The sequence below is a fragment of the Aspergillus clavatus genome, genomic scaffold, assembly GCF_000002715.2.
Source record: "Aspergillus clavatus NRRL 1 1099423829806 genomic scaffold, whole genome shotgun sequence".
NCBI classification, from domain to species: domain Eukaryota; kingdom Fungi; phylum Ascomycota; class Eurotiomycetes; order Eurotiales; family Aspergillaceae; genus Aspergillus; species Aspergillus clavatus.
In genome coordinates, this window is record NW_001517093.1 from 2419550 (window position 1) to 2441165 (window position 21616).

At 52.4% G+C, this 21616-nt stretch overlaps 10 protein-coding genes across 10 annotated transcripts, besides 5 other annotated features; 4 read left to right on the forward strand and 6 right to left on the reverse strand.

Moving 5' to 3' along the window:
* Positions 1-73: 73 nt before the first annotated feature.
* On the reverse strand, positions 74-787 carry ACLA_087560 (putative haloalkanoic acid dehalogenase; the record flags this gene model as incomplete). The annotated part of the gene is made up of 1 exon (XM_001268475.1): positions 74-787. The coding sequence occupies one exon, from the start codon at positions 785-787 to the stop codon at positions 74-76; it is 714 nt and encodes a 237-aa protein (XP_001268476.1).
* Positions 788-1095: 308 nt separating this feature from the next.
* Positions 1096-1116: a microsatellite.
* A 6-nt stretch (positions 1117-1122) lies between these two features.
* On the reverse strand, positions 1123-5499 carry ACLA_087570 (uncharacterized protein; the record flags this gene model as incomplete). Its single annotated transcript, XM_001268476.1, has 3 exons — positions 1123-4144; positions 4203-5382; positions 5436-5499. The coding sequence occupies 3 exons, from the start codon at positions 5497-5499 to the stop codon at positions 1123-1125; spliced, it is 4266 nt and encodes a 1421-aa protein (XP_001268477.1).
* Positions 5500-6046: 547 nt separating this feature from the next.
* Positions 6047-6077: a microsatellite.
* A 253-nt stretch (positions 6078-6330) lies between these two features.
* ACLA_087580 (TauD/TfdA dioxygenase family protein) lies at positions 6331-7583 on the reverse strand (the record flags this gene model as incomplete). Its single annotated transcript, XM_001268477.1, has 4 exons — positions 6331-6485; positions 6536-6910; positions 6963-7292; positions 7349-7583. The coding sequence occupies 4 exons, from the start codon at positions 7581-7583 to the stop codon at positions 6331-6333; spliced, it is 1095 nt and encodes a 364-aa protein (XP_001268478.1).
* A 638-nt stretch (positions 7584-8221) lies between these two features.
* ACLA_087590 (TNT domain-containing protein) lies at positions 8222-8979 on the reverse strand (the record flags this gene model as incomplete). Its single annotated transcript, XM_001268478.1, has 2 exons — positions 8222-8854; positions 8911-8979. The coding sequence occupies 2 exons, from the start codon at positions 8977-8979 to the stop codon at positions 8222-8224; spliced, it is 702 nt and encodes a 233-aa protein (XP_001268479.1).
* Positions 8980-9923: 944 nt separating this feature from the next.
* ACLA_087600 (uncharacterized protein) lies at positions 9924-10937 on the reverse strand (the record flags this gene model as incomplete). Its single annotated transcript, XM_001268479.1, has 2 exons — positions 9924-10479; positions 10546-10937. The coding sequence occupies 2 exons, from the start codon at positions 10935-10937 to the stop codon at positions 9924-9926; spliced, it is 948 nt and encodes a 315-aa protein (XP_001268480.1).
* Positions 10872-10922: a microsatellite.
* An 826-nt stretch (positions 10938-11763) lies between the features above and the next one.
* On the forward strand, positions 11764-14353 carry ACLA_087610 (beta-glucosidase H; the record flags this gene model as incomplete). Its single annotated transcript, XM_001268480.1, has 3 exons — positions 11764-11836; positions 11890-13903; positions 13951-14353. The coding sequence occupies 3 exons, from the start codon at positions 11764-11766 to the stop codon at positions 14351-14353; spliced, it is 2490 nt and encodes an 829-aa protein (XP_001268481.1).
* Positions 14354-14949: 596 nt separating this feature from the next.
* ACLA_087620 (putative MFS sugar transporter) lies at positions 14950-16845 on the forward strand (the record flags this gene model as incomplete). Its single annotated transcript, XM_001268481.1, has 6 exons — positions 14950-15160; positions 15205-15423; positions 15468-15729; positions 15780-16049; positions 16103-16410; positions 16463-16845. 6 exons carry the CDS (start codon positions 14950-14952, stop codon positions 16843-16845), a joined length of 1653 nt encoding a protein of 550 aa, XP_001268482.1.
* Positions 16846-17467: 622 nt separating this feature from the next.
* Positions 17468-17869, forward strand: ACLA_087630 (uncharacterized protein; the record flags this gene model as incomplete). Its single annotated transcript, XM_001268482.1, has 2 exons — positions 17468-17488; positions 17540-17869. The coding sequence occupies 2 exons, from the start codon at positions 17468-17470 to the stop codon at positions 17867-17869; spliced, it is 351 nt and encodes a 116-aa protein (XP_001268483.1).
* An 865-nt stretch (positions 17870-18734) lies between these two features.
* On the forward strand, positions 18735-19415 carry ACLA_087640 (uncharacterized protein; the record flags this gene model as incomplete). Its single annotated transcript, XM_001268483.1, has 1 exon — positions 18735-19415. One exon carries the CDS (start codon positions 18735-18737, stop codon positions 19413-19415), a length of 681 nt encoding a protein of 226 aa, XP_001268484.1.
* A 166-nt stretch (positions 19416-19581) lies between these two features.
* On the reverse strand, positions 19582-21011 carry ACLA_087650 (FAD-dependent oxidoreductase; the record flags this gene model as incomplete). Its single annotated transcript, XM_001268484.1, has 2 exons — positions 19582-19986; positions 20034-21011. The coding sequence occupies 2 exons, from the start codon at positions 21009-21011 to the stop codon at positions 19582-19584; spliced, it is 1383 nt and encodes a 460-aa protein (XP_001268485.1).
* A 61-nt stretch (positions 21012-21072) lies between these two features.
* Positions 21073-21097: a microsatellite.
* Positions 21073-21098: a microsatellite.
* The last annotated feature ends 518 nt before the right edge of the window (positions 21099-21616 follow it).

A 21616-nucleotide genomic window follows, 5' to 3' on the forward strand; every position in this document is an offset into this window, starting at 1 on the left:
CTTCTACTCATCTTCACAACAATATAATATATATATTCCTGTGATACCCAGAAGCAGATCACGAAAAATTGGCCTACTGACCACCCTCCACAGCAGTTGCCATATCACCCAGAGTATCAAATCTCCAGTTGTAGATGGGATCGCTGACGTTGCCAATGATCGACCCTTGTCTCTGAATCCAGACAGATTTGATGCCGACTTTCGAGGCTGGCCGATGGTCATGGAACTGACTCTGGGCCGTTGAGAGCACTTGCTCTTTCTCCACACCCAGCTCCGATTGCACCGTCTTCAACATATACTCGAAATTGCGCAGGTCGGGTTTGTAGGAGCCGATATCCTGCGCGGTGATGATGCGGTCGAAATGGATCCCCTCCAGACTGCCGGCATTGGTCTTTGCAAACGACTCGCGATCCACGTTGGACAACACAACCAGTTTGAAGTGCTTGGACAACCGCTTCAGAGCCTCGACGGTATCGGGGAAGGCAGGCCACGTGCCCACACTCTCGCCGAACTTCACGCTCTCCTCCTCCGTCGGCGGTGGCAGAGAAAGACGCTGAGCGATCTTAGGGTGGACTGAGGCGAGAACTTGATAGTACGGCATGTCTGGCGTCAGGGTCTGCTGTTCGTGCTCCAGCTCCTCAAACATCTTGAGAATCTCAGCCCGCGATACATGGGCATTGCCCTTTTCCAGGAGGGGTTTCAAGGCGGCTTCTAGACCGGATTCCCAGTCGACAAGGGTGCCATAGACATCGAAGCAGAGGAGGCGGTTGTCAGAGAGCCTGGACATTTTTGATGAGGATCTAAGGAGATGAAGGACAAGATGATGATGATAATCGCAATTGGAATTCTGAAGATGTCAATGAAGATGAAGACGAAAAAGTGGGCGATGAGCGCGCCTTCTGTTGACGGCGCCTATAGCGCGGGGAGGCTGAGGGGCCGATCGATAAGCGAGCGACAAGGATGTTCGCCATGCAGGATCTTAAATAGGAAGGAGCAGGGTATTGTCAATTTGTCATGTATTTCCATGGTTCACGTGATCTACAGTACAGTCCAGGCAGCAACCAAACATTCATCAATCATCATTATCATCATTATCAGCAGCAGCAGCAGCAGCAGTTCCCTTCATCGCTTGTCCACCTGAGAATGAGAATCGCCATCAATCTCAACTGCGACCCCGTTCTCGCTTTTTGAGCGATTTGTCCGGAGTGAGCCTCCCACATCCCCTCGTTCGAGATCATCAATCGCCTCCCGGGAGGCTGTGTATCTTGAACGCGGATAAAACGAGGACTGCGACCATTTGGACCTAGTTGTTCCACGGGTGCTGTGTTTGTCCAAATCTACGAGCGAAGCATTGTTCCCACCCAGATGCCATGGCCGTCCGCCTTGAACTAGCTGCCAGGCACGCCCCACATACACAGGAACCAGATGGCTGAGTACACACCACAGCACAGCCACAGTGACGACCAACGCTATGATAGCCGTGATCACCATCGAGACCAGCACATCGCGCTCGGGGGGTTGATCCATGCTGAAGACACTGACGGCCAGCCCGACGGGTAGGAAAAACACCGTGACGTAGGTGAACAGAGTGATATTCTCCGCCTCCTTGAGCGACTTGTTCGACCGAATGGCTTCCTGTGCGTTGTTCACTAACGTGATCAGGAACTCGATCCGCGCATCCTTCGCATTCAAATCACGGACATGAGCCTCCAGGGAGGTTAGATTTTGTTTGATGGCCTTCCGGTATTTCTGCTCATCGTTCCGGGTCCATCGAGGCCTCTCCCGACCCTGGAGGCTCTCTCGATGCATCCATTGATCAATCAGGCCGTGGAGGCTAGCAAGATTGTTTTTGAGAATCATCAGCACCTGAAAACATTCCCGTAAGTCCTCAGGACGCCGATCTTCAAAACTGTCCTTTGAAAAATACATGTCGCCCGCATCGGATTTATCCGTCGGGCCCATTTCCACAGCTCTCAGAATGCCATCGATGCTGGTGCACACAGTGTGTAGAATGCGGTCGAAGAGGACAAGTTCCAAAACTTTCCGTTGCTGCCAATGAGTACCAGAGTCGAACTGCTCCTTCGTAATCGACTGCTCGTCGGAGTCGGCGAAGTGATCTATCACATGGCAAGTCCAGTATCGGTCAAAGAAATCACCAACAATACGAAATCCGATGACGGCGTCGACAATGCGCGCCTCGCGTCCCAGTACACGGCAAGTCTGTGATTTAAGATGTCTGATCGACGACGGGGACGCTGCCACCTCACCCTGCACTGCCTGGTAGAAGCGGAAATGAACTTCAGTCACCCAACTATTGACGGCTACGGCGGTATCATCGTAAAAGTGCACGTCGATCTTGGCATGCCGGTCGAAGAAATGGGCAACATGGGAGCGATCCGAATCGGGGGAGGCAATATAACACATCATGGCCCGGACATGATCCGCAGATCTGAGGTAAATGAGCCGCTTCTTACTATCCTGCGCGTTTCGTCCAAGCAGAAGATGATGCCACAGATATAGAGACGAATCGTAACTCTCGCGGATAGACTTCTCCTCTTGGGACCACTTGCGTTGTTTTCGCCCCTTTCTGACATCAACCAAGATGCTATAACGCCCACCGATCCTCGAGTCATCCCAGCGGAGCTCATTTGGATCAAACATTCCCTCTTGTATGTTTGGAGGTGAAGCATCCATGATCTCCTTCAATTCTTTCTCATCCTTCGGGGGCTCAAAATCGACAAAGTCTGGATACTTGTACAGCCATTCTTCAGTTACCTCGACAATGTTACTTAAGTCAACTAATCTGCCGTACGGATTTTGCCGCTTGAGACTTCTCTGGGCCTGATAAAACCGCCCATCTGGTGCAATATTCGCCCATCCATCCAGAACACTGTTGGTGGTATCCATTGGAAGCATCTCAGGTATTCTTCTTCTTAGCCCGGTGGGCCGGGGCGCCTGAGTGCCTGTACGTTGGTGTTGGGCGAACCCCCCTGAAGCTGGGTTGTTCTCCGGTTTGGTCCAAGCTGGTGTCTCATACGGCGCCGTTTCGGCATCCCACGTTGCGGAGTCTGCTCGAAGGGCGACTCGGAACAGGATATAAGGAAGTTCAAAACCCACATGGAAGTAGAAATCGCGAAATATTTCTCTGTCGAAGAGCGCTGGGTCCTTGCTGAAGCCATCAATCTGACCGGGGAAAAGACCATTCTCGGATGAAGAGTCCAGAATAACGCGCTTAGCATGCTCAAGCATATCCTGGGGCTCAAAATATCGGTCAAGCTTGTGCTCATGAACGGCCATTTCCATCGCCAATCCGTATCGGAGAGGATTGTCCCATTGAGTCTCATCGTTGGCGAGCTCGTCATGTCGGGTTTGCGCCTCAATAAGCTGTTGCCACATTTCTTCCTCCCCTTTGAAAAAACCCCATTCGAGCCCGTAATACAGGATGGTGTCTCGAGAGTGTAACAAAAAGCGAGTTTCACGGGCGCTACGGGTGACACTGAGCATTCTCTCCCTCAGTATATCATTATCCAAGGTGAAGCGTCGCAGAGTCTGCTTTCTGATCTCTTCAGCAGTGCAGTTCAGTGTCGCTCCGGTATGTAGCCTTCGTGTCCCTTTACTGGGCAAATGTTCTTTCACCCGCAGGAATGTCGTCAGTGTCAGGTTGGGCATCATTTTCTGCGCCTTTTCCACTTTTTCGATCAAATCCTCAATCTCCTGTAGGGCTCTCCAAATCCACACGTGATCACTTAGGCGATAGAAAGGAATCTCGGAGCTGTCCAGGTGTTGCCATGTAGGTGTCAGGCGGTTCTTTGTTTTGCTGAGCTGCTGAAACCACTCCACGATGAAGGGCCCCAACCAGCCACAGACGAAGATCAACTCTGTCCTTCGATCGAAAATCTTCAGGTATTCTGTCGCTTTCATGATATGGCTCGGCATGTTGGCAGGGCTGTTTGGTGGCAGATCTGTCGCGCCGGAGTGGCCAGTGACGGTGCCGTCTACCCAGAAATTCGAGACGGATGCCCGACTGGGATCAAGCAAGGACAGCCACTTGAGGTGGCCCCTGCACGTTGCGTGGATGCGCTGCCGCGTGGCGGGTGCACGAGGCAGGCGATCGTACATCCTTAACATGAAAGAAAATGCAAAACTGTAATTTGAATAAGTCATCGGCTCCCACAGATCGCCCGAATGATTTGGACGCTTACTAAGTCCCTGATACGCTGACCAGGTGGTCACCAAAATCTCCGCAAGTCAGGGCTACGGCGCCCATATCCTTAGCGTCAACCTCGGCTTCAACGCTGCCATGGAGGATATAATCTTGATCGTCGGGTGTGTTCAGCGTGATCATAGGGCCGTGGGCACCACTCGCGGAAGCAGGGGATGCAGGGCTCTCCACAATAGTCGGAGTCTTGATTGGGACGCTACACACCGATAGAATGTGCTGCAGATTTCGACGAAAATGCCAGCTCAAGTCCTCGTCTGCCAAAAATGGTGACTTGGCAGTCTCGAGGGTGTGATCCTGGTCGAAATCGAAATCCAGCTCGGAGCTGGTCAGGATGAAGTTTTTCCAATCGGCCATAAGCGTGGTGGTTTGCAACTTGAATACTGCAGTAAGCTCAAGGGAAGTATTTTCCTTTAGTTGCTCACTGAAGTTGATTGGTCGCACATGGGCCCCGTCCATTGCATCCTCTGAATTTTCGGCAGCATACTCAAAGTCCAGTCTTTGGACGATACCATCCCTGAGGAGTCCAACTAGGACGCAGATACGCTCCGCATCGGGCTTCAAATCCGGATTGTCCTCGATTGCTATGATTCCATAGCCGTGTGGCCCTTTCCTATAGCGCGCCGGTAGGTTTTCCCTTTTCTCCATATAATCCAAATCCTGAATTCTGAAGTTCGGGTCGAGAAGCAACTCCAACTGGCCCAGGGAGGATGATTCATTCCGTATACTGGTATGCTGCACCACAATATGGTTCTGGCACGACAACGTCACTGTCACTCGAAAACCGCCTGTGCGATAGGTGATCACCGGCCATCGATCACCAAGGAAATCCAGCTTCGGCGACTCTTGTGGGAGAGGAGTCAGAATTCGCAGCCCAAACCCGCTCTTCGGCAGTGGCGCGTCTTGCAGAAATTGTGCTGCCCGCCAGTAGACATACCATGCCTCCGCCTCATCGTTGAATTCAAGTCCGATCATTTTCGAGCGAAGGTCGGGCCGGTCAATGTAGCGGCAGAGTCGCATGAGTGCGCCGTACGCGCCTCCACTGGCGGTGACACCATTGTCGCCGAACGACACGTATGGAGCATGTCGACGCGACGACAAGTCATTCGGAGAGATCCGTGCAGCACTGTATGACAGCTGCCGTGTGATAGGGTTCCGTGAGGCTGTGGTTGTTGGTAAACACTCAGCACGCTTGGGCAACACGCCATAGACTTACGGTGAATGAGATTGGAGAAGTCTGGATGGTCGGCATCTGGCAGATTCTCAAAATGGAGGTCCATACTGTGAACACATTCTCAAAGCGAAGCGCACAGCGCTCTGTCGATGAGGCCGACCGGAGCAACGCAGGGATTTTATTTTGGTGCAGGCCGACGAGGCTGAGAAAGTCACTTGGACGATAATAGCTAAGCCCCTAACGTAGTGCGTAACGGCAGCAACAGGATCAACGCCTCGGTCGACTTGAGTGGATCGAATCATCGAGCTGTCCGGTTGGCATCTTGGCTCCTGATTTAGTATTGTCACTTGTCGGGTCGCTGACGATCTGCGCCATTTTGTGTTCAAGTCGTTGACTTGTTAATGCCATGCATGGACAACCCCGCAGTGCATGGAGATGCTTGCGATGGTGCTGGTGTACTTTCGAGAAAAACGAGGTTCAGGGAATAGACCAATGAATGAGGATACAGTAATCGAGAAATATAAACATTATTGAATGGTGATCCAAGCACAGACTATGGAGTTGACGTTGATGCTGTTGTTTCACTTGTTTCGGTGGTTGGCAGCGAAGACCACCCGCGTCACGTGGTTGGTATAGGGTCTTCCTCAGAAACCAAGGCACTAAGGCACTAAGGCACTAAGGCACTTGGCCATTTATCGAGTTTTGAGGACAGCAGACGAAGACCTCACCATTTTCAAATGGTCTACACACCCACATAGCCAATATGCCTGCAATAAAGTGACCAACCAGACCATAGACTGGTAAAGTGTCAGATATGAGAATCAATTACAGCGCATCGATGAACCGAATAGGTACCGGAAGAGGATTCAACAAGGAACGCTTTGCAACTGAATGAGAAACCTTCGCTATCTCTAAGGTAGGTTCTCCCCCCCAACGCCTAAGCCTGCCCCAAAGCCTGTCGCCGGGATTTGCTGTTGGGATCGAGGTAGGGTCGCTCTCCCAGACTCACAGCCCTCTGTCCTTCTCTTTCTTCTCCAAACGGATCATAGTCATTTGTCGCAGTGTGGTATACACTGCGGTTATCCCAGATAGCTATACGATGGATCAGCAGGAATAACGAGCGAGAAGAGAGGGAGCCTTACCCAGATCATTTGGATTGTTCCATTTGTGCCGGACTTGCAGGTCATGGTTCTCGACGATCAACGTCACGAACCAGTTCAGGAGGTGTTTACTCTCCTCCTCCGCGACTCCATTGATCTTCTCGACATGAGCCCCAACGGCAAACACGCTCTTCCATCCGGTCACAGGATTGGTACGGATGACAGGATGCTCCGCCCGGAGCTCAGTCCCGACATTCTCTGGGGCACCACGCGGCCCGCTATAGAGCTCGAAGTTGTTGTCCTTGGCGCTCTGGTTGAATCCGGGCTGGGCGTATGTGGCTGCCAGGGATTCCAGGAACCGTTGATATGGTTCGGAGATGCGGTCGAAGACTTCGTATCCACTGGCCCACAGGGTGTCTGTCACAATTAGTACACCTCATGACGATGAAATACGTGAGGATCAGCCTACCTCCTCCAGTCTTGGGCAGCTTGGTTAGACGGAGCACGGCATAATCGCTAGGAACAGGCTCAAAGGTGATATCGCTGTGCCAGCCGCCTTTGAGACTTTGTCCACTGACATACCGGCCTTTGTACAGCTTCTTGCGCTGTTCGGAACTGATGACACTGATCTCATCGTCCTTGCCGCCATGCTCACGACCCGCGTTGGTGACGGGGTGGATGTGCAAGCCGGATGTTGCGGGCTTGCCGGCCAACTGGCCCAGACGCTGGATAAGTTCTTTCTGGGAATCGTTGTCCAGGTCGTCTTGCTTCCGGAAGAACACCACACCCCGTTGGGAAACTACCAGTTTGATCAGCATGGAAACATTTCTACGAGGAGGGAGTGCATATGCATACTGGTGATGGCCAGGTCCCTCAACAACTCGTCCGAGTTAGGAGCTTGAAGCCATTCTTTGAGGTTGACTGTGGGAAACTCCTTTCCGATGACCGGGGTCACGTCGAAAGATTCGAACTGATCGAGGACCCCAGACAACTTGAGGGGCTCCCGCTGGAGGGTCGATGGTCCCTGAGCGGCCTTGGACGGAATCGTGATAGGGACCACATGGGAGGATTCTTCGAGGGTTGGAGCCATAGTGTCTTGCTTTGTTGTGGTCGGTGAGTGAGTCAGTGATGGTGGCGTGGATATGTGTCTCGGGGGGTCAAGAGTAGAATATTTATATGTACCCCATTGATGCCGAATACCCGTGTCCTTTCGCGTCGATATCTTAGATATACTGAATTCGCCATATGATGTGCTTAACTCGTAATCACCGATACTGGGTATAAACTATGTGTGTTTTGCGGGGTTGACAGCATCGCCATGATTCAGAATATGACACCATCGCATGATGCCGAGTTTCTGAATCCGTTATCGCATCTCTTTGGGTGTAGATTTTTGGATGTAGATGCGCGCTTCGCTATGAGGTGAGCTAGATGCGTGATTGCACCATCCTGGCGGCGGATGTGATGATGCGCAAAGATAAATCAATGTTATGATGCTCCGCGGCCTCGCATTATGCCATTTGGGCATCCCAATTGCTATTTGATTGATCGAATGCATCCAGTGATGTATTAGTACACCAAAGTGAGCATCTCAGTCGACCAAGTGTACATGCTCGATGTCTGCCTGGAACCAGGGCCAAGCTGCACTAAGAAGATATGTCTTTAGTTGGATTAGAGATAGCCCAAGTATGTATGTACTTTCATTTTGAAACGTCCCAACAATCTCAATCAATCCTGATTGGGCCCCGGGGTATACGAATTGGAATATTCCACCTTCTCGTCATACTCGCTCTCATCCAGCCGTCTCAGAAACCCTCCATTGATCAACCCCATCACATTAGTGTACGTCACAAACTGCGTCCCCATGCCCGGCTGCTCAAACCAAGGGGCGATCGGACCCAGACCGACGAGGAACTCCTTGGTCACTTGGTACACATGGTAGTTGTACGGGTAGTTCCCGTCGTACGTGTTGAGGTTACTCGGGGGCAAGGCCCGCTGGATGTACGGGGCCCCGAGCGGCGCCAGGAATGAGCCATACTCCGATCCAAAGCGATCAACCTTCATGCCGACGGGGAGGGTGACATTGCCGATGATGGGTTCGTTATCCGCGTCCACCACAAAACCACTGGAAGGGGGATAGGTGTATGTACCATTGGGCGCGACATCCGTCGCCCATCGATCGAGGAACTCGGCGGGGCAAAGCGAGCCAAAAGGCGCATAGGTGCGTAGCTCATTGCGAAGAGGGAACTTTTTGGGCGGGACAACGGGCCCCAGACGTGAGTCTCCACAGATGAATGAGTCGTTTCGGAAGGTGATGCCTTCACAGGGATCGGGTTGACACCTGGAGGGAAAGACGGGTTCCTGTCACAATGTTAGATTGAGAGAGAGAGAGCATCGTGTGACTCTAGGATACTTACATGCATCTGCGACAGGACGGTGGCAGGAAGCAGGGTGCTCAGCACCAGGAGGGCGCGCGAGAGGAGCATGATGGGGATGGGCGAGGTTGAGGATAGTTGTCACAAAAGATGGAGCTCCTGGGCGCGAGGATGGCCGCTATTTATCAACGTCTGCCAGAGGATCGAACAAGTCATTTGGCTGCCGCAGCTGAACGGTGGATCCTGCATGTCGCAGTTGGCAATACAATAGTATCACAGGGCGATGGTACATGCAGCCAGCCAGCAACCGCCTCGGGGGGATCTGTGCTTAACCAGAGCTGTTCATTCATCCTGGACGCCTCGCAAAGGCATGGGTAGAAACCTTATCCCAGATTCTTCATGGTGGTGATTGCAATTGGGAAAGAAAGGCTTCGCTCAAGAATGCTGACGCGATGGGGGTTGTATACCTGTTTATAGGAGGTGAAAGGGGAGTGAATTGAATCGACTCCTTGCGTCGGGCCGTCGAGAACTCCTGTCGATCATCATGAGAGCCAAATTGAATTGCTGAATTGCTGGGGTTGATGAATTTTCCATAACTACCCCGTTGATAGTATTCGTCCATACTCCCGAGACTATTTGCAGCTATCGACGCCATCTCCAGCTGAAGCGGACTTCCTGGGCGTTTTGGCTGCTCACTCTTCAGCTGCACCACAGACTGGCTGTTTCTGCTGTGTTTATTATTGGTGCATTCTCCAGGAAGCCCAGAGCAAACCCACATGGTCGATCCTGATGTGGATTGTGGGATGCGCCTGGAAAAAACCACGCCTGATCCTATCTCATTACATGTTGTACTAAATAGAGAAATACTCCGTAGAGACCAGAAATCTAAAACTCATGCTCTTGTGATTCAGCCCGGTCAAGAATTGCGAAATATTAACCCTCTGGCGCCTTGAAGTTCTGTTAAGCAAACAGAGAAAAAGAAAATAAAAAACACTATCCCAAGAGCGCATGAAAAAAGACGACCATCCCAGCATATATATACATGACATTATTCATTATGTTGGCAGCTCACACATCTGAAAGGATGAATGCCGCATGGTTTTCTGTGGAGTACCAGCAACCTCCGAGACTGGGATTCCCTGTAACTCACTAGGTTGCAAAGACTCTTTCTCAGCCTTGGGTTTCCTCCGCCCTCGTCGCCATAGGATATACAGTCCCAGGATCAGCAGGGCGCCCACAGCCGCACCAGCAGCGACACCCGCTTGGGCACCAGCCGAGAGTCCACTGGAGGCGGAGGAAACGGAAGTCTGGATAGGAGGCTGAATGGGGGAGGCGCTGGAGTGCGACGACAAAGACGAGGAGGAGGTGGTCGTCGCGAGTGTGGAAGAGGCTGCAGCGGATGGTGGGAGGGCGGTTGCATATAGAGCTCGATCGGTTGACTCGATTTGGACGACCAGAGGCATCCCCCACATTGTATATGTTCCTGAAATGCTGGTGCTGGTGATGTAGTCCTTGCTGCCGAACCCACCCGCTCGTGCTGCGACGCGAGTGGCGCCAGTGAAGGTGCTAATGCATCCACCGTATACCGGGTCCCCGTTGAACGAGAAGTCACTTGCAAAGATTTAGTTCAGGTAGATGGTCGCAGAGGGGAACGTAAAATAGGTTGTCAACACACACCTCGGGCAACAGGTAGCTGTGGTGACGGAGTCTCGCACGAGGAATTGCTGAGTGCTATAGTGTTCCGGACATACGCCTGGGCTGAAGACCTGGTTGACAAGAACACGTCCATTCTGTTGGAAGCCAGGAGGAAAGCATTCGGTGTCGACGAAGAAAGCATTTTGTATCAGAACCCCGCTGGTAATCCCGTTATAAGTCGAAGCTTCATAGGTCCATCGTGACGAACAGGAGGCGGGAGGAGTGAAGACGCTGACCATGGGGACTGTCGTGGTCACAATCGAGGGAGCAATGGCCAGAGTGGTGGACGACTCATTATCACTCGCAGATGTTGCTGTCGCAGTTGCTGTTACTGCTGCTGCTGCTGCTGCTGCTACTGCCCCCGTGGACGACATCGGGTTTCGTCAAATACTCCCGGCTATCGTCTTCAGCATAGTGGAGTCGAAGGAAGAAGAGAAAGAAGCACTGAACATGGATGAGAATGACAGCATAATGCGTCTGGTTCTGTTATAAGGGTCCAGGTCCATCTGGAGGGCCATAACTTTCCAATGGATGAAGTCGCTAAACCACAGTTTTTGACTGGCGGAACGCATTCTCTGCGTATATATACTGGAGTATGAGGTAGCCTTGATTACAATCTTTGTTTTGTTGGTCCAGCAATAAAGGTGGCAATTCGTGTCAAGATCTTCATTAAGCGCCGATGGGTGACCTGTCGAGGATCCAAGCACCTAGCCATCGTCCTGATCCCGGGTTCTCACATCTGAATGGTCGATCCAGCGGAAGATGGTGGTCATGCTGACTCGTGCTGGCGACTTGTAGCTATGGAGTATAGACTTGGAGCATTCTCAAGTATAGGCGAGCTCATCGCAGAATCCTCATGGCCATCACCTCCTTGTTCCATGCTCTTGTATCCAGATGAATTAGCCCTGTGGCGGAGACTAGCCCTATGGCGTGGGGGTCCACGGGCATATTAGTGATCAAAAGCCAACGACAGAAATGTCTTACTCCTGGCTGGACTGTCTCCAGTCTGCTAGTAGTGCAAGACATTGTCATTTTAGTGAGGATTTTATCTACCCCGCGCTCCATCGGGAATTCGGGGCGAAAGCCGTGACGATCAACGGTTGACCAAGGGTACATCTACGACTCTCCAGGTGAAGGATGTAGCTCGTATCCTCTCATGGTGGTTATGATCGAATGACCCATCACAGTACCACCGGCAAAATGACGGCAAAGTTCGACGTAGACCATGTTCTGAATAGCATCAGCGAGGACGACAAGATCGCTCTTCTATCAGGTAGTATTTTTCCACCCACCAGACTCGCCAACCATACCGACTAAGTCTGATAGGAACGGATTTCTGGCATACGTACTCGATCCCCGAACACAATGTGCCTCCGATTCGAACCACCGATGGCCCCAATGGAGTGCGTGGAACCAAATTCTTCGCCGGCGTCCCGGCCGCTTGTCTGCCCTGCGGCACCGCCCTGGGCGCCACCTGGGATCGGGACTTGCTGCACAAAGCCGGGGTCTTACTTGGCCAGGAATGTCTAGCCAAAGGAGCGCATTGCTGGCTGGGTCCGACCATCAACATGCAGCGCTCGCCCCTGGGAGGTCGCGGATTCGAGTCCTTTGCCGAGGATCCGCATCTGTCGGGCACGATGGCGAAATCCATCATCCTGGGCTGCGAAAGCACCGGGGTCATTTCCGCTGTTAAGCATTATGTCGGAAATGACCAGGAGCATGAGCGTCGCGCAGTTGATGTGATGGTCACCCCGCGGGCGCTGCGGGAAATCTACCTCCGTCCATTCCAGATTGTGGCTCGGGATGCCCATTCGGGAGCATTGATGACCTCGTACAATAAGATCAACGGCAAGCATGTCGTCGAGAACCCGGCCATGTACGATATCATTCGCAAGGAGTGGAAGTGGGATCCCCTGATCATGAGCGATTGGTTAGGCACCTACACCACCATCGACTCTCTCAACGCCGGGCTGGACCTGGAGATGCCCGGCCCTTCTCGCTACCGCGGGAAGTACATCGAGTCTGCGGTGCAGGCACGTCTGGTCAAGCAGTCGACAATTGATCAGCGAGCGCGCAAAGTGCTCGAGTTTGCGGCAAGGGCAAGCCAGGCTCCGGCGTCCGCTGTGGAAAGCGGTCGTGACTATCCAGAAGACCGGGCCCTGAACCGGGAGATCTGTGGAAACAGTATCGTTCTCTTGAAAAACGAAGACACGCTGCTTCCTTTGCCAAAGAAGATCAAGAAGATTGCTCTTATCGGCTCCCATGTGAAGACCCCGGCTATTTCTGGTGGTGGGAGCGCCTCGCTGCAACCATATTACGCTGTCTCTCTGTACGATGCAATTATCGAAGTCCTCCCAGACACAGAAATCATCTACGAGACGGGCGCATATGCCCATAAAATGCTACCCGTCATCGATCGGATGCTCAGCAACGCCGTGATCCGCTTCTACAATGAACCGGCGGACAAGGAACGGACCTTGCTGTCGACCGAGCCTGTCAACAACACCGCCTTCCAGTTGATGGACTACAACACACCAGGGCTTAATCGAACACTCTTCTGGGCTACTCTAGATGGGGAGTTCACACCTGATGTGTCGGGACTCTGGGACTTCGGTCTAACTGTATTTGGTACGGCCACTCTATACATCGACGACGAGATGGTGATCGATAACACCACCCAACAGACCCGTGGAACAGCCTTCTTTGGAAAAGGGACCATACAAGAAGTTGGGGCAAAGGAGCTTACTGCTGGACGGACATATAAGATTCGGATCGAGTTCGGTTCTGCCAATACCAGTCCCATCAAAGCCATCGGGGTGGTGCACTTTGGTGGTGGTGCTGCACACCTAGGCGCATTTTTGCACATGGATCCCGAGCAGATGGTTCGGGACGCCGTGAAGGCAGCGTCCGAGGCGGACTATACAATCTTGTGTACAGGTCTCAATCGGGACTGGGAGTCGGAGGGATTCGATCGTCCGGATATGGACCTTCCGCCTAGAATTGATGCGTTAATCTCTGCCGTTCTTGATGTCGCAGGGGACAAAACGATCATTGTCAACCAGTCCGGGACACCAGTCATGATGCCATGGTCGGATCGTGCTCGAGCGATAATTCAGGCATGGTATGGGGGCAATGAAACTGGCCATGGCATTGCGGATGTTTTGTTTGGTGATGTGAACCCTTGCGCCAAGCTACCGCTTTCCTGGCCGGCTGATGTGAGACATAATCCTGCGTATCTCAACAGTCTGAGCGTTGGTGGGAGGATGCTCTATGGAGAGGATATCTATGTTGGATATCGATTCTATGAGAAGATTGGACAGGTGACGTTGTTTCCGTTTGGGTATGTATATCCCCCGTGACTCACGCAATGCATGCTCATCGGCGTAGACATGGACTGTCGTATACGTTGTTTGAAGTATCTCCCAAGGTGACGGTTTCTCCCACTGCGTTTACTGTTGAAACCCCCCTCAGCGCCACCGTTCGAATCAAGAATACTGGCCCAGTGGCCGGGGCTCAGATCCTGCAGCTCTACGTTGCAGCTCCCACATCGGCCACCCCACGCCCTGTCAAGGAACTGCAAGGGTTCAGCAAAGTCTTTCTGCAGTCGGGAGAGGAGAAGACAGTCGTCATTAGCGTTGACAAGTATGCCACGAGTTTCTGGGATGGGATTGAAGACATGTGGAAGAGCGAGGCGGGCGTGTATCAGGTCCTGATTGGTACGTCGAGTCAGGACATTGTAGCTCGGGGGGAATTCACGGTGGACGAGACCACATTTTGGACAGGAGTCTAGATAGAATGCCTTGGTCTTGAAGGTCAAAGACCTAGGGCTTGGCTTATCCAATACACTTGGCACCGGTTAAAGAGCCATTTATCCTAGAATCTGGACCAGTGGGGATTTTTCAAACTGCTAGTGCTCACCTGTAAGACCCTTCTCCCTGGACTTTTACCTTGTTCAATCTGGGGTAACAGTGGAGCGTGTGATGATCCCTCGCCTATTGCTCTACCTGAAGCGTAGAGCTTCAATCAAATCCCTGGATTCACCCCCAAACCCCGCAACACTCCTGGACCGCTCTTGGCAGGCATGCCAATGGTGCTTTCTTTGGCTTCAAATATGTCCAGGATCAGACACGATCGGCGGGGGATTCTTACCAAACTTATTACGAGACCTTCCGTGTGACAGCGTGGGGGTCTAGCATGCTGTTTCTATCCAAGAGAGTCCCCGGTAGAGTTTCATCTCTTGTTCAGGGTCTCAGACACAACTGCTGTCTACTTGGGCATTTGCCTTGGCTTAGTATCGTGCTCCCATGTCACATAGGCTACATAAAGCAGGGGATCCTGTCTGCTCGTCCCTGATCCACCATCAAGCCGATCATCCTACACCGCAAAATGGTTGCAGTCGGTAAACAACGCGAGGAGGATGTCTCGGAGCCCATCCTGGGCAATCTGCTGGCCAATGACCACACTCCCTGGTACAGGAAGCCTAATCTGAGGACATTGTACTTTGTCCTCTTCCCGGCGTGTATGGGTATTGAGATCACGTCTGGATTCGATTCTCAGATCATCAATACCGTGCAGATCGTCTATTCATGGAATAAATGTGTGCATCCCTGAATTGATTAAGTTGCTTGCTGATCGTTGTAGATTTTGGCCATCCAACGGGGGAGATGGTCGATGGAAAGCCTAAGTATGAGATTGAAGCAAATCTTAAAGGCTTCCTCGGGGCAGCATACTCTCTCGGAGCCATCTGCTCCCTCCCCTTTGTGCCCTGGATCAATCAACGGGTCGGCCGTCGATGGACTATTCTGTTTGGCTCCTACGTGAGCTTGCTCGGTGCCTTGCTGCAAGGATTTGCCAACGGAGGTGAGGTTTTGCACCCGACTCAAGAGCCAGGCTGATTGTTTAAGTCGGAATGTATGTCGTTGCGCGGATCATCCTTGGGTTTGGTATCCCCTTTTGTATCGTGGCTGGCTCTTCTCTGCTGGGAGAGTTGGGTTATCCAAAGGAACGCCCTATCCTGACCTCGTTGTTCAACTCATCGTACTTCATCGGCCAAATCATTGCTGCCGCCGTGGGCCTGGGGACGGTTACCATCCAAACCGACTGGGCGTGGAGGATCCCGTCTCTGTTACAGATCGCTCCGGCCATGATCCAGATTATCTTTGTCTTGTACTGTCCCTTGGAGCCCTGGTCATCCATCGCAGCTAACCGAGAGCCAGCTTCTTGCCTGAGAGCCCTCGTTATCTCATCAGTAAAGACCGCCACGAAGAAGCCTTCAACGTGCTCACCAAGTACCATGCTGAGGGGGATCGCACCTCAGTCATTGTCCGTGCAGAACTTGCCCAGATTGAACGCACCATCAAGCTCGAACTGGAGGAGTCCAAGCAGAGCTGGTGGGATATGTTTCGAACGGCCGGCATGCGACGTCGTTTATTCATCTCCGCCTTCCTGGGCTTGTTTACCCAATGGTCGGGCAATACTTTGATCTCGTATGTACCTCCACGAATTGGGCTGTGATCCAACATATTAACCATCAAGGTAGATACTATCTGAGTGACCTTCTGAACATGGTTGGCGTCACCGACGGAGTGGTCAAGTCGAAGATCAACATCGGCATCGCCTGCTGGGGTCTCGTCTGCGGCACTGCACTGGCTCTGACTGCGCCTCGCTTCAAACGACGGACCATGTATCTGACGTGTGCTTGCTCGCTGCTTTGCGTGTACATTGCCTGGACCATCGCGATGGAGAGATTCCTGTCGACGCACGCCAGGGCGGCCGCTATCCTAACAATCTTCTTCATGTTTTGCTATTCCCCTGCATACAACCTGGGCTACAATGCCCTGACCTATAGTAAGTTGTCTGTTCCTAGCAGATTGAATGTTGAAATGCGCTGACTTGCCAGCTTACCTGGTCGAAATCTTCCCATACTTTGGTCGGTCCCGCGGTCTCTCGTGGTTCCAATTCTTCGGTCGCGGAGCTGCATTCTTCGCCACGTACGTTAATCCGGTGGGCTTGAAGAATATCACCTGGAAATGGCTGCTGGTGTATATCTGTTGGTTGGCCTTTGAAGTCGTCTTTATCTACTTCTTCTTCCCCGAGACATCCGGACGAACCCTCGAGGAGTTGTCCTTCAGTACGTATCCTCGTCCCGTCTGTGAGACATGGCTAACCGAATCAGTGTTCGAGGGCAAGGAAAAAGCAAATGAAGTGGCAGCTGCAGTGCACAAGCAGATTGACGATGATGTTGACGAGAAGAGACCGGGTGTCCATGTTGAACAGGCTTGATGGCTGCGATACTCCGTAATATCCCCACTGGTAGTTAGCATCCATGGACACAAGGGAATCATATGATGATATGATCATACGAATGAAGCATTCCAATCTATCCGTAATCGCTGAGCAATTTAACATCGTAGGGCAGGTTTTAGGCTATGGCTGAAGTAGCCTTTCCTAATGTAGACTGAAAACTGTAAACACAACGCATTCACCTCCTCTACTCCGCCAGTAAGCTACATAATATTCCATCAATGATTCAATTGAATTTCCCTATTATCAATGAGGCATATCGTCGGGTAGGGGGTGTTCTGCAGGATGTCAGCTTACTCCAAGCGAGGCGCTCCTGTCATCTATTGCACTGCAGGTGCGGACGTTTCCGCAGCACAAAAATCCAGCCATTGGTTACCTGCAAGGACCTCACAGAATTGATCTGACTTCACTGGAGGCAGCCGTCTTCACGGAAAACTCCGATGTTCTGCACGGAGTCTACTGTTTGAACCCGGCGGCGGCTATATCCACGGAGAGTCTCTGGTTGACTGCACCTATATATAGATCTCCATCCACCCCAGACCATTGTGATATTCATCATCCAACGCAACATTCTCCAATCCAGAAGCCAATTCTACTCAAGATGTTTTCCAACGCTACAAAGGTAACTATTGTTCTAGTCCGATCGTCTCCGGGAACATGCTGACACTCTCAGGCCGTTATCGGTCTGGCCCTCGTCCAGTCGGTCTCCGCGAAACTCTCGGTGGCCTTCACCACCTATGGAGGACCAGACTGCACCACTTTCTACGGGACTTCGACCCTGGTGGCGGGCTACTGTGTCAACTTTGAAAACTTCCCCGAAAAGAGCTATGGAGCCTCCGCCACTTCGGGCGCGTGTGACGATGCCTCCAAAACCCCCGTCCTCAAGGTGTTTGCCGACCCCAACTGCGAGACTGGGCTCGTCAACACTGTTCCCGTGGGTGCTGAGCCAATCTGTATCAGCGCGGATGTTACCCTTCAAAGTGCCAATGTGGCTTGTGTTTAAAGGAGGGGATTGCGGTAGAGCCGATAGGCCAGGGGAGCCGATGGGAATATATGCACTGGGTTGATATATGTACATCGACGGAAACCAAGTCCCCGATACTGCTCATTCTACCTATAGATTTGAAGCCATGTGTACGCTTCTATGGCCCGTTCTTTGACTGTAGAGTCGGTCATCCGCTGAATTCTGAGATGCTTAACCCACATGTGGGTAGGATGATTCCGTCAACCCTAAGAGCTATGGACATACCTTGAAAGTTCTTACTGCGTACAACTTACAGTCTCGGACCAGTTGCAAGTGCGGTTAATAGGGTTGAAGGGCAGTGGGGAGTCACAGCGATAGACCGTGGCAGCCTCAGAAGCCAGGCCGGGTTTTATTCCCCGAGTGCGGTCAGGAAGACATACGACGACAGGGATCATAAACATGCTTGCCAGGAGAATGCCTTGCCGTTGCAGACAGGGACTTGATTAATTTAACAACCCTGGGAAAAGGGAGATGGTCACAGCGCCATGATCGTCCAGGAAACCATGGCCATTTTATACTGAGTCTCCACATAGCTTTATTTTGGCCCCCTCAGAGCCAGTCCAATCGCCAAGCTTGACGGCGCCGAGCAGCGCGACAGGCTAAGGCTGTGCTGGAGAGCGAGGCTGACCAGTGAGATGTCGGCGGTGCCTCAACATGTTGGTTGTTGGTTTCACTCTTTCATTGTGTTGGCTGTTTGGATGATGTAATAGAGAGCTTTTTCTTTGGCCCCAACCAGGCTGGCGAGGCAATGTCATGGTACTGTTGCCCGCTATATAAAGGTGATGGATTGTGCTGCCCTGTCGGCGTCATTGACATTGGCCCCAAGCAAAAGCATATCGCCAATATGGTTCCTTCTATTCTTTTCAATTCTGTTCTCCTCCTAGCCGTCAGTATCCCCTCTCTGGCCCAGACCAGTGACACGACAGGGGGAAACTGCACCATCTTCGACTGGGACCACAAAGCTCCCTATCTGCGCGAGTACCCGCCGATGCGCGTGAGTGGCGCCAAAACATGTCCTCAACAGAATGATAAGAACTCGAACATGACCTGCGCCCTGACCGCGAGCGGAGATGAGCTGTTCCCGGCCCTGAAAAACGTCACCGGTCTTCACAATGGCTATTGGCCATCCATGGTCGAGGCGGCCGTGGACAAGGCCAGTTACCTTGCACCGGCCTTCAACGACTCCGTCATCGTATCCATCGACCAGACTCGTATTCTCCAACCGGGCCAGTCGGGGTACCTCAACCTGACGGCGCTCATGTTCTGCTACACCGGGGCCCTGTCGAACTGCACAGGGGCTCTCGAGAATGGGACGGGAGTCGAGTTCTGTGCGCCGGTTTGGCAGCACAAATACATCATCTCGGGCAGATGGCAAGTGGTCAACATCAGCAAGGACGAAGTCAGTAAATATCCCGACCCGTACGCCAACGAAGTCAAAGACCCCGGAGAATCTGCCGCTCCTCGACTGGAGCAGGCAGGCTGGATGGTGGTGCTGGGAATCACTCTGGGGACAATCCTGTTGTGATTGAGAGTGTGAACAATCTGGGCAAAAATGAATAGTTGTTTCTTTGACCATATCTGTAAAAAAAAAAAAAAAAGACAAATGATCGAAGCTAGAGCTGTGTATGTTCTCCTTTCCCACCCTAAACGCCATAATCCGATCGAAAAGAATAAAAAAAAAAGGGTCTCATCTATCGCTTCGTTATACCCACCTCCTCCGCTTGGATCATTCCCTCCAGTTCGCTGGTCAGCGAATACACCGATAGATCCGACATGCTCTCGTGTGTCGGTGGGGGAAAAATACGTTTTCGCGATGGATCACAATCACGATCACTGGGAATGTCGCGTGGGGATCCCGGCGCCAGCTGGATGGACGACATGCAGTCGCGAAAATGGCCCGGAAAGAACCCCTTGTCCAAATCGCTCTGCCAGAGTTTTCGTGTGGTATCAAATGCCTTGTCAACCAGACTCCGTCGCGCGTCTTCATAGTCGAGAAAGACCTCGGAAAGGGCGCGATCCCGATCTTCGGCTAGGATACGCGCAAAAAGCATCGCATCCTCGATGGCATAGGCGGCCGACTCCTCCCGGGGCGGCATCTGCGATCGATCAGTTTGATATCTCCGGCCGAGAAGAGTAGACTCACCGCATGTGCGGCATCCCCCAGCAGCAGCACCCGGTCGATGTACCACTTCCGCCGCTGCTGGACCTGATAGATAGGGTACAGAACCCAGTCGTGCGTCTGGTCGATCCAATCGCGGACCCAGGGAAAGGCGGAAACTCCGAACTTGCTGCGCACCTGATAGCGCAACGCCATTCGCGCTGATTTATGCGCCGCGGAAGTTGAGTCGGGCGAGGCCATCGCGCGGTAGCGCTCGACGATAAACTCATTCACGCGCATGATCGCCGCTACAAACGTGGTTTGCCGACTGGCATTGCAGTGACTGGCAAGCAGTGATCCTTGCCGGGTAAGGTGGATGGCGGTTTGGTCGAAATGGGGCGGTCGCGTTACACGATCCGTCGGGGCCAGGCTCTGGATGAAGGAGATGCCGGTGTATTCGGAGTGATTCCCGGGATCGACCAGCTGCGTGCGGACGACCGAGTGCACCCCATCGCATCCTAACAACAAGTCTCCCGTCGCAGTGGTGCCGTCCTCGAAGCGCAGAGTCACGGCGTCTGCGGTCTTCGTGGCAGTGACCAGTTTCTTGTCGCAGACCACCGAGATGCATGCGTACTTGCGCGCGACCGCGAGCATGGCACGGAACAGCGCATGACGCAGGACTCGACGACTCTTATATCGCCCGTACCCGCGGCCGGTATCATCGGCAAATCGTAGGGGACCTAGCGATCGTCCGGAACGGAGCGACAGGATGTTGATTTCGTCCACCTCCACCCCGCCATCGTCTCCCATCCGGTTGAGCTCTGCCAGCACCCCGAGTTCATCCAGATGATACTGAGCAATAGGAGTGAGACTAATCGCGCCTCCGTCTCCGATTGCGTCTTCGGTCCGACTTTCGAATACGGCGATCTGTACCTCTGGTTCCTCCGCCAGCTCCTTGGCGAGAGCAATGCTGGCGGTGAGTCCGGCGATGCCGCCTCCTGCAATCAAGATCCGGTACGACATGGTGTGTGTGGATGGTCGATGGGAGATGGGAAGAGAGAGAATCCAATCTCCATGACTTGACTTTTTTTTTTTTTTTTTTTTTTTTTTCGGGATATAATTTAGCGTGTAGTGTGTGTTGTTGAAGTCTGAGGCATCATTATTATTAGTACTAGGTCCTATTCCCTAGGTTCCTGCCTGAGGTTCAGACTCCGGCCGAGAGTAGAAATCTCGGGGTTTCTTCAACGGCGGTCGGAGTGCAATTGATGCTTATGATTGGACAGTGTCTCTCTCCCCCCCCACTCCTGCAGATCCATGGGCCGTTTGAGGGGATATTCTTTGCTTTGTGATTGGTCCAGAGGGTTAGCCTCGGCTGGTGATCCATTGAATGGAGTGGGTCTTTTGAATGACCACAGCCAATAGCATGTGCTCGAGAATTCAGTGTCGAAACGGTCAAAAAACCAACACGTCACGTGAATGCTCTCTCTGCATAACACATCACACAACAATGCAGATCTAATGCATACTTGTTAGCAGCAGAATGCAGTGATCAAGAGCTCAGAGGAAGAGCTCCCAGCCTCACGCTCATACCATATTCATATTTCAATCCAATCCGTCAGACTCAGTCC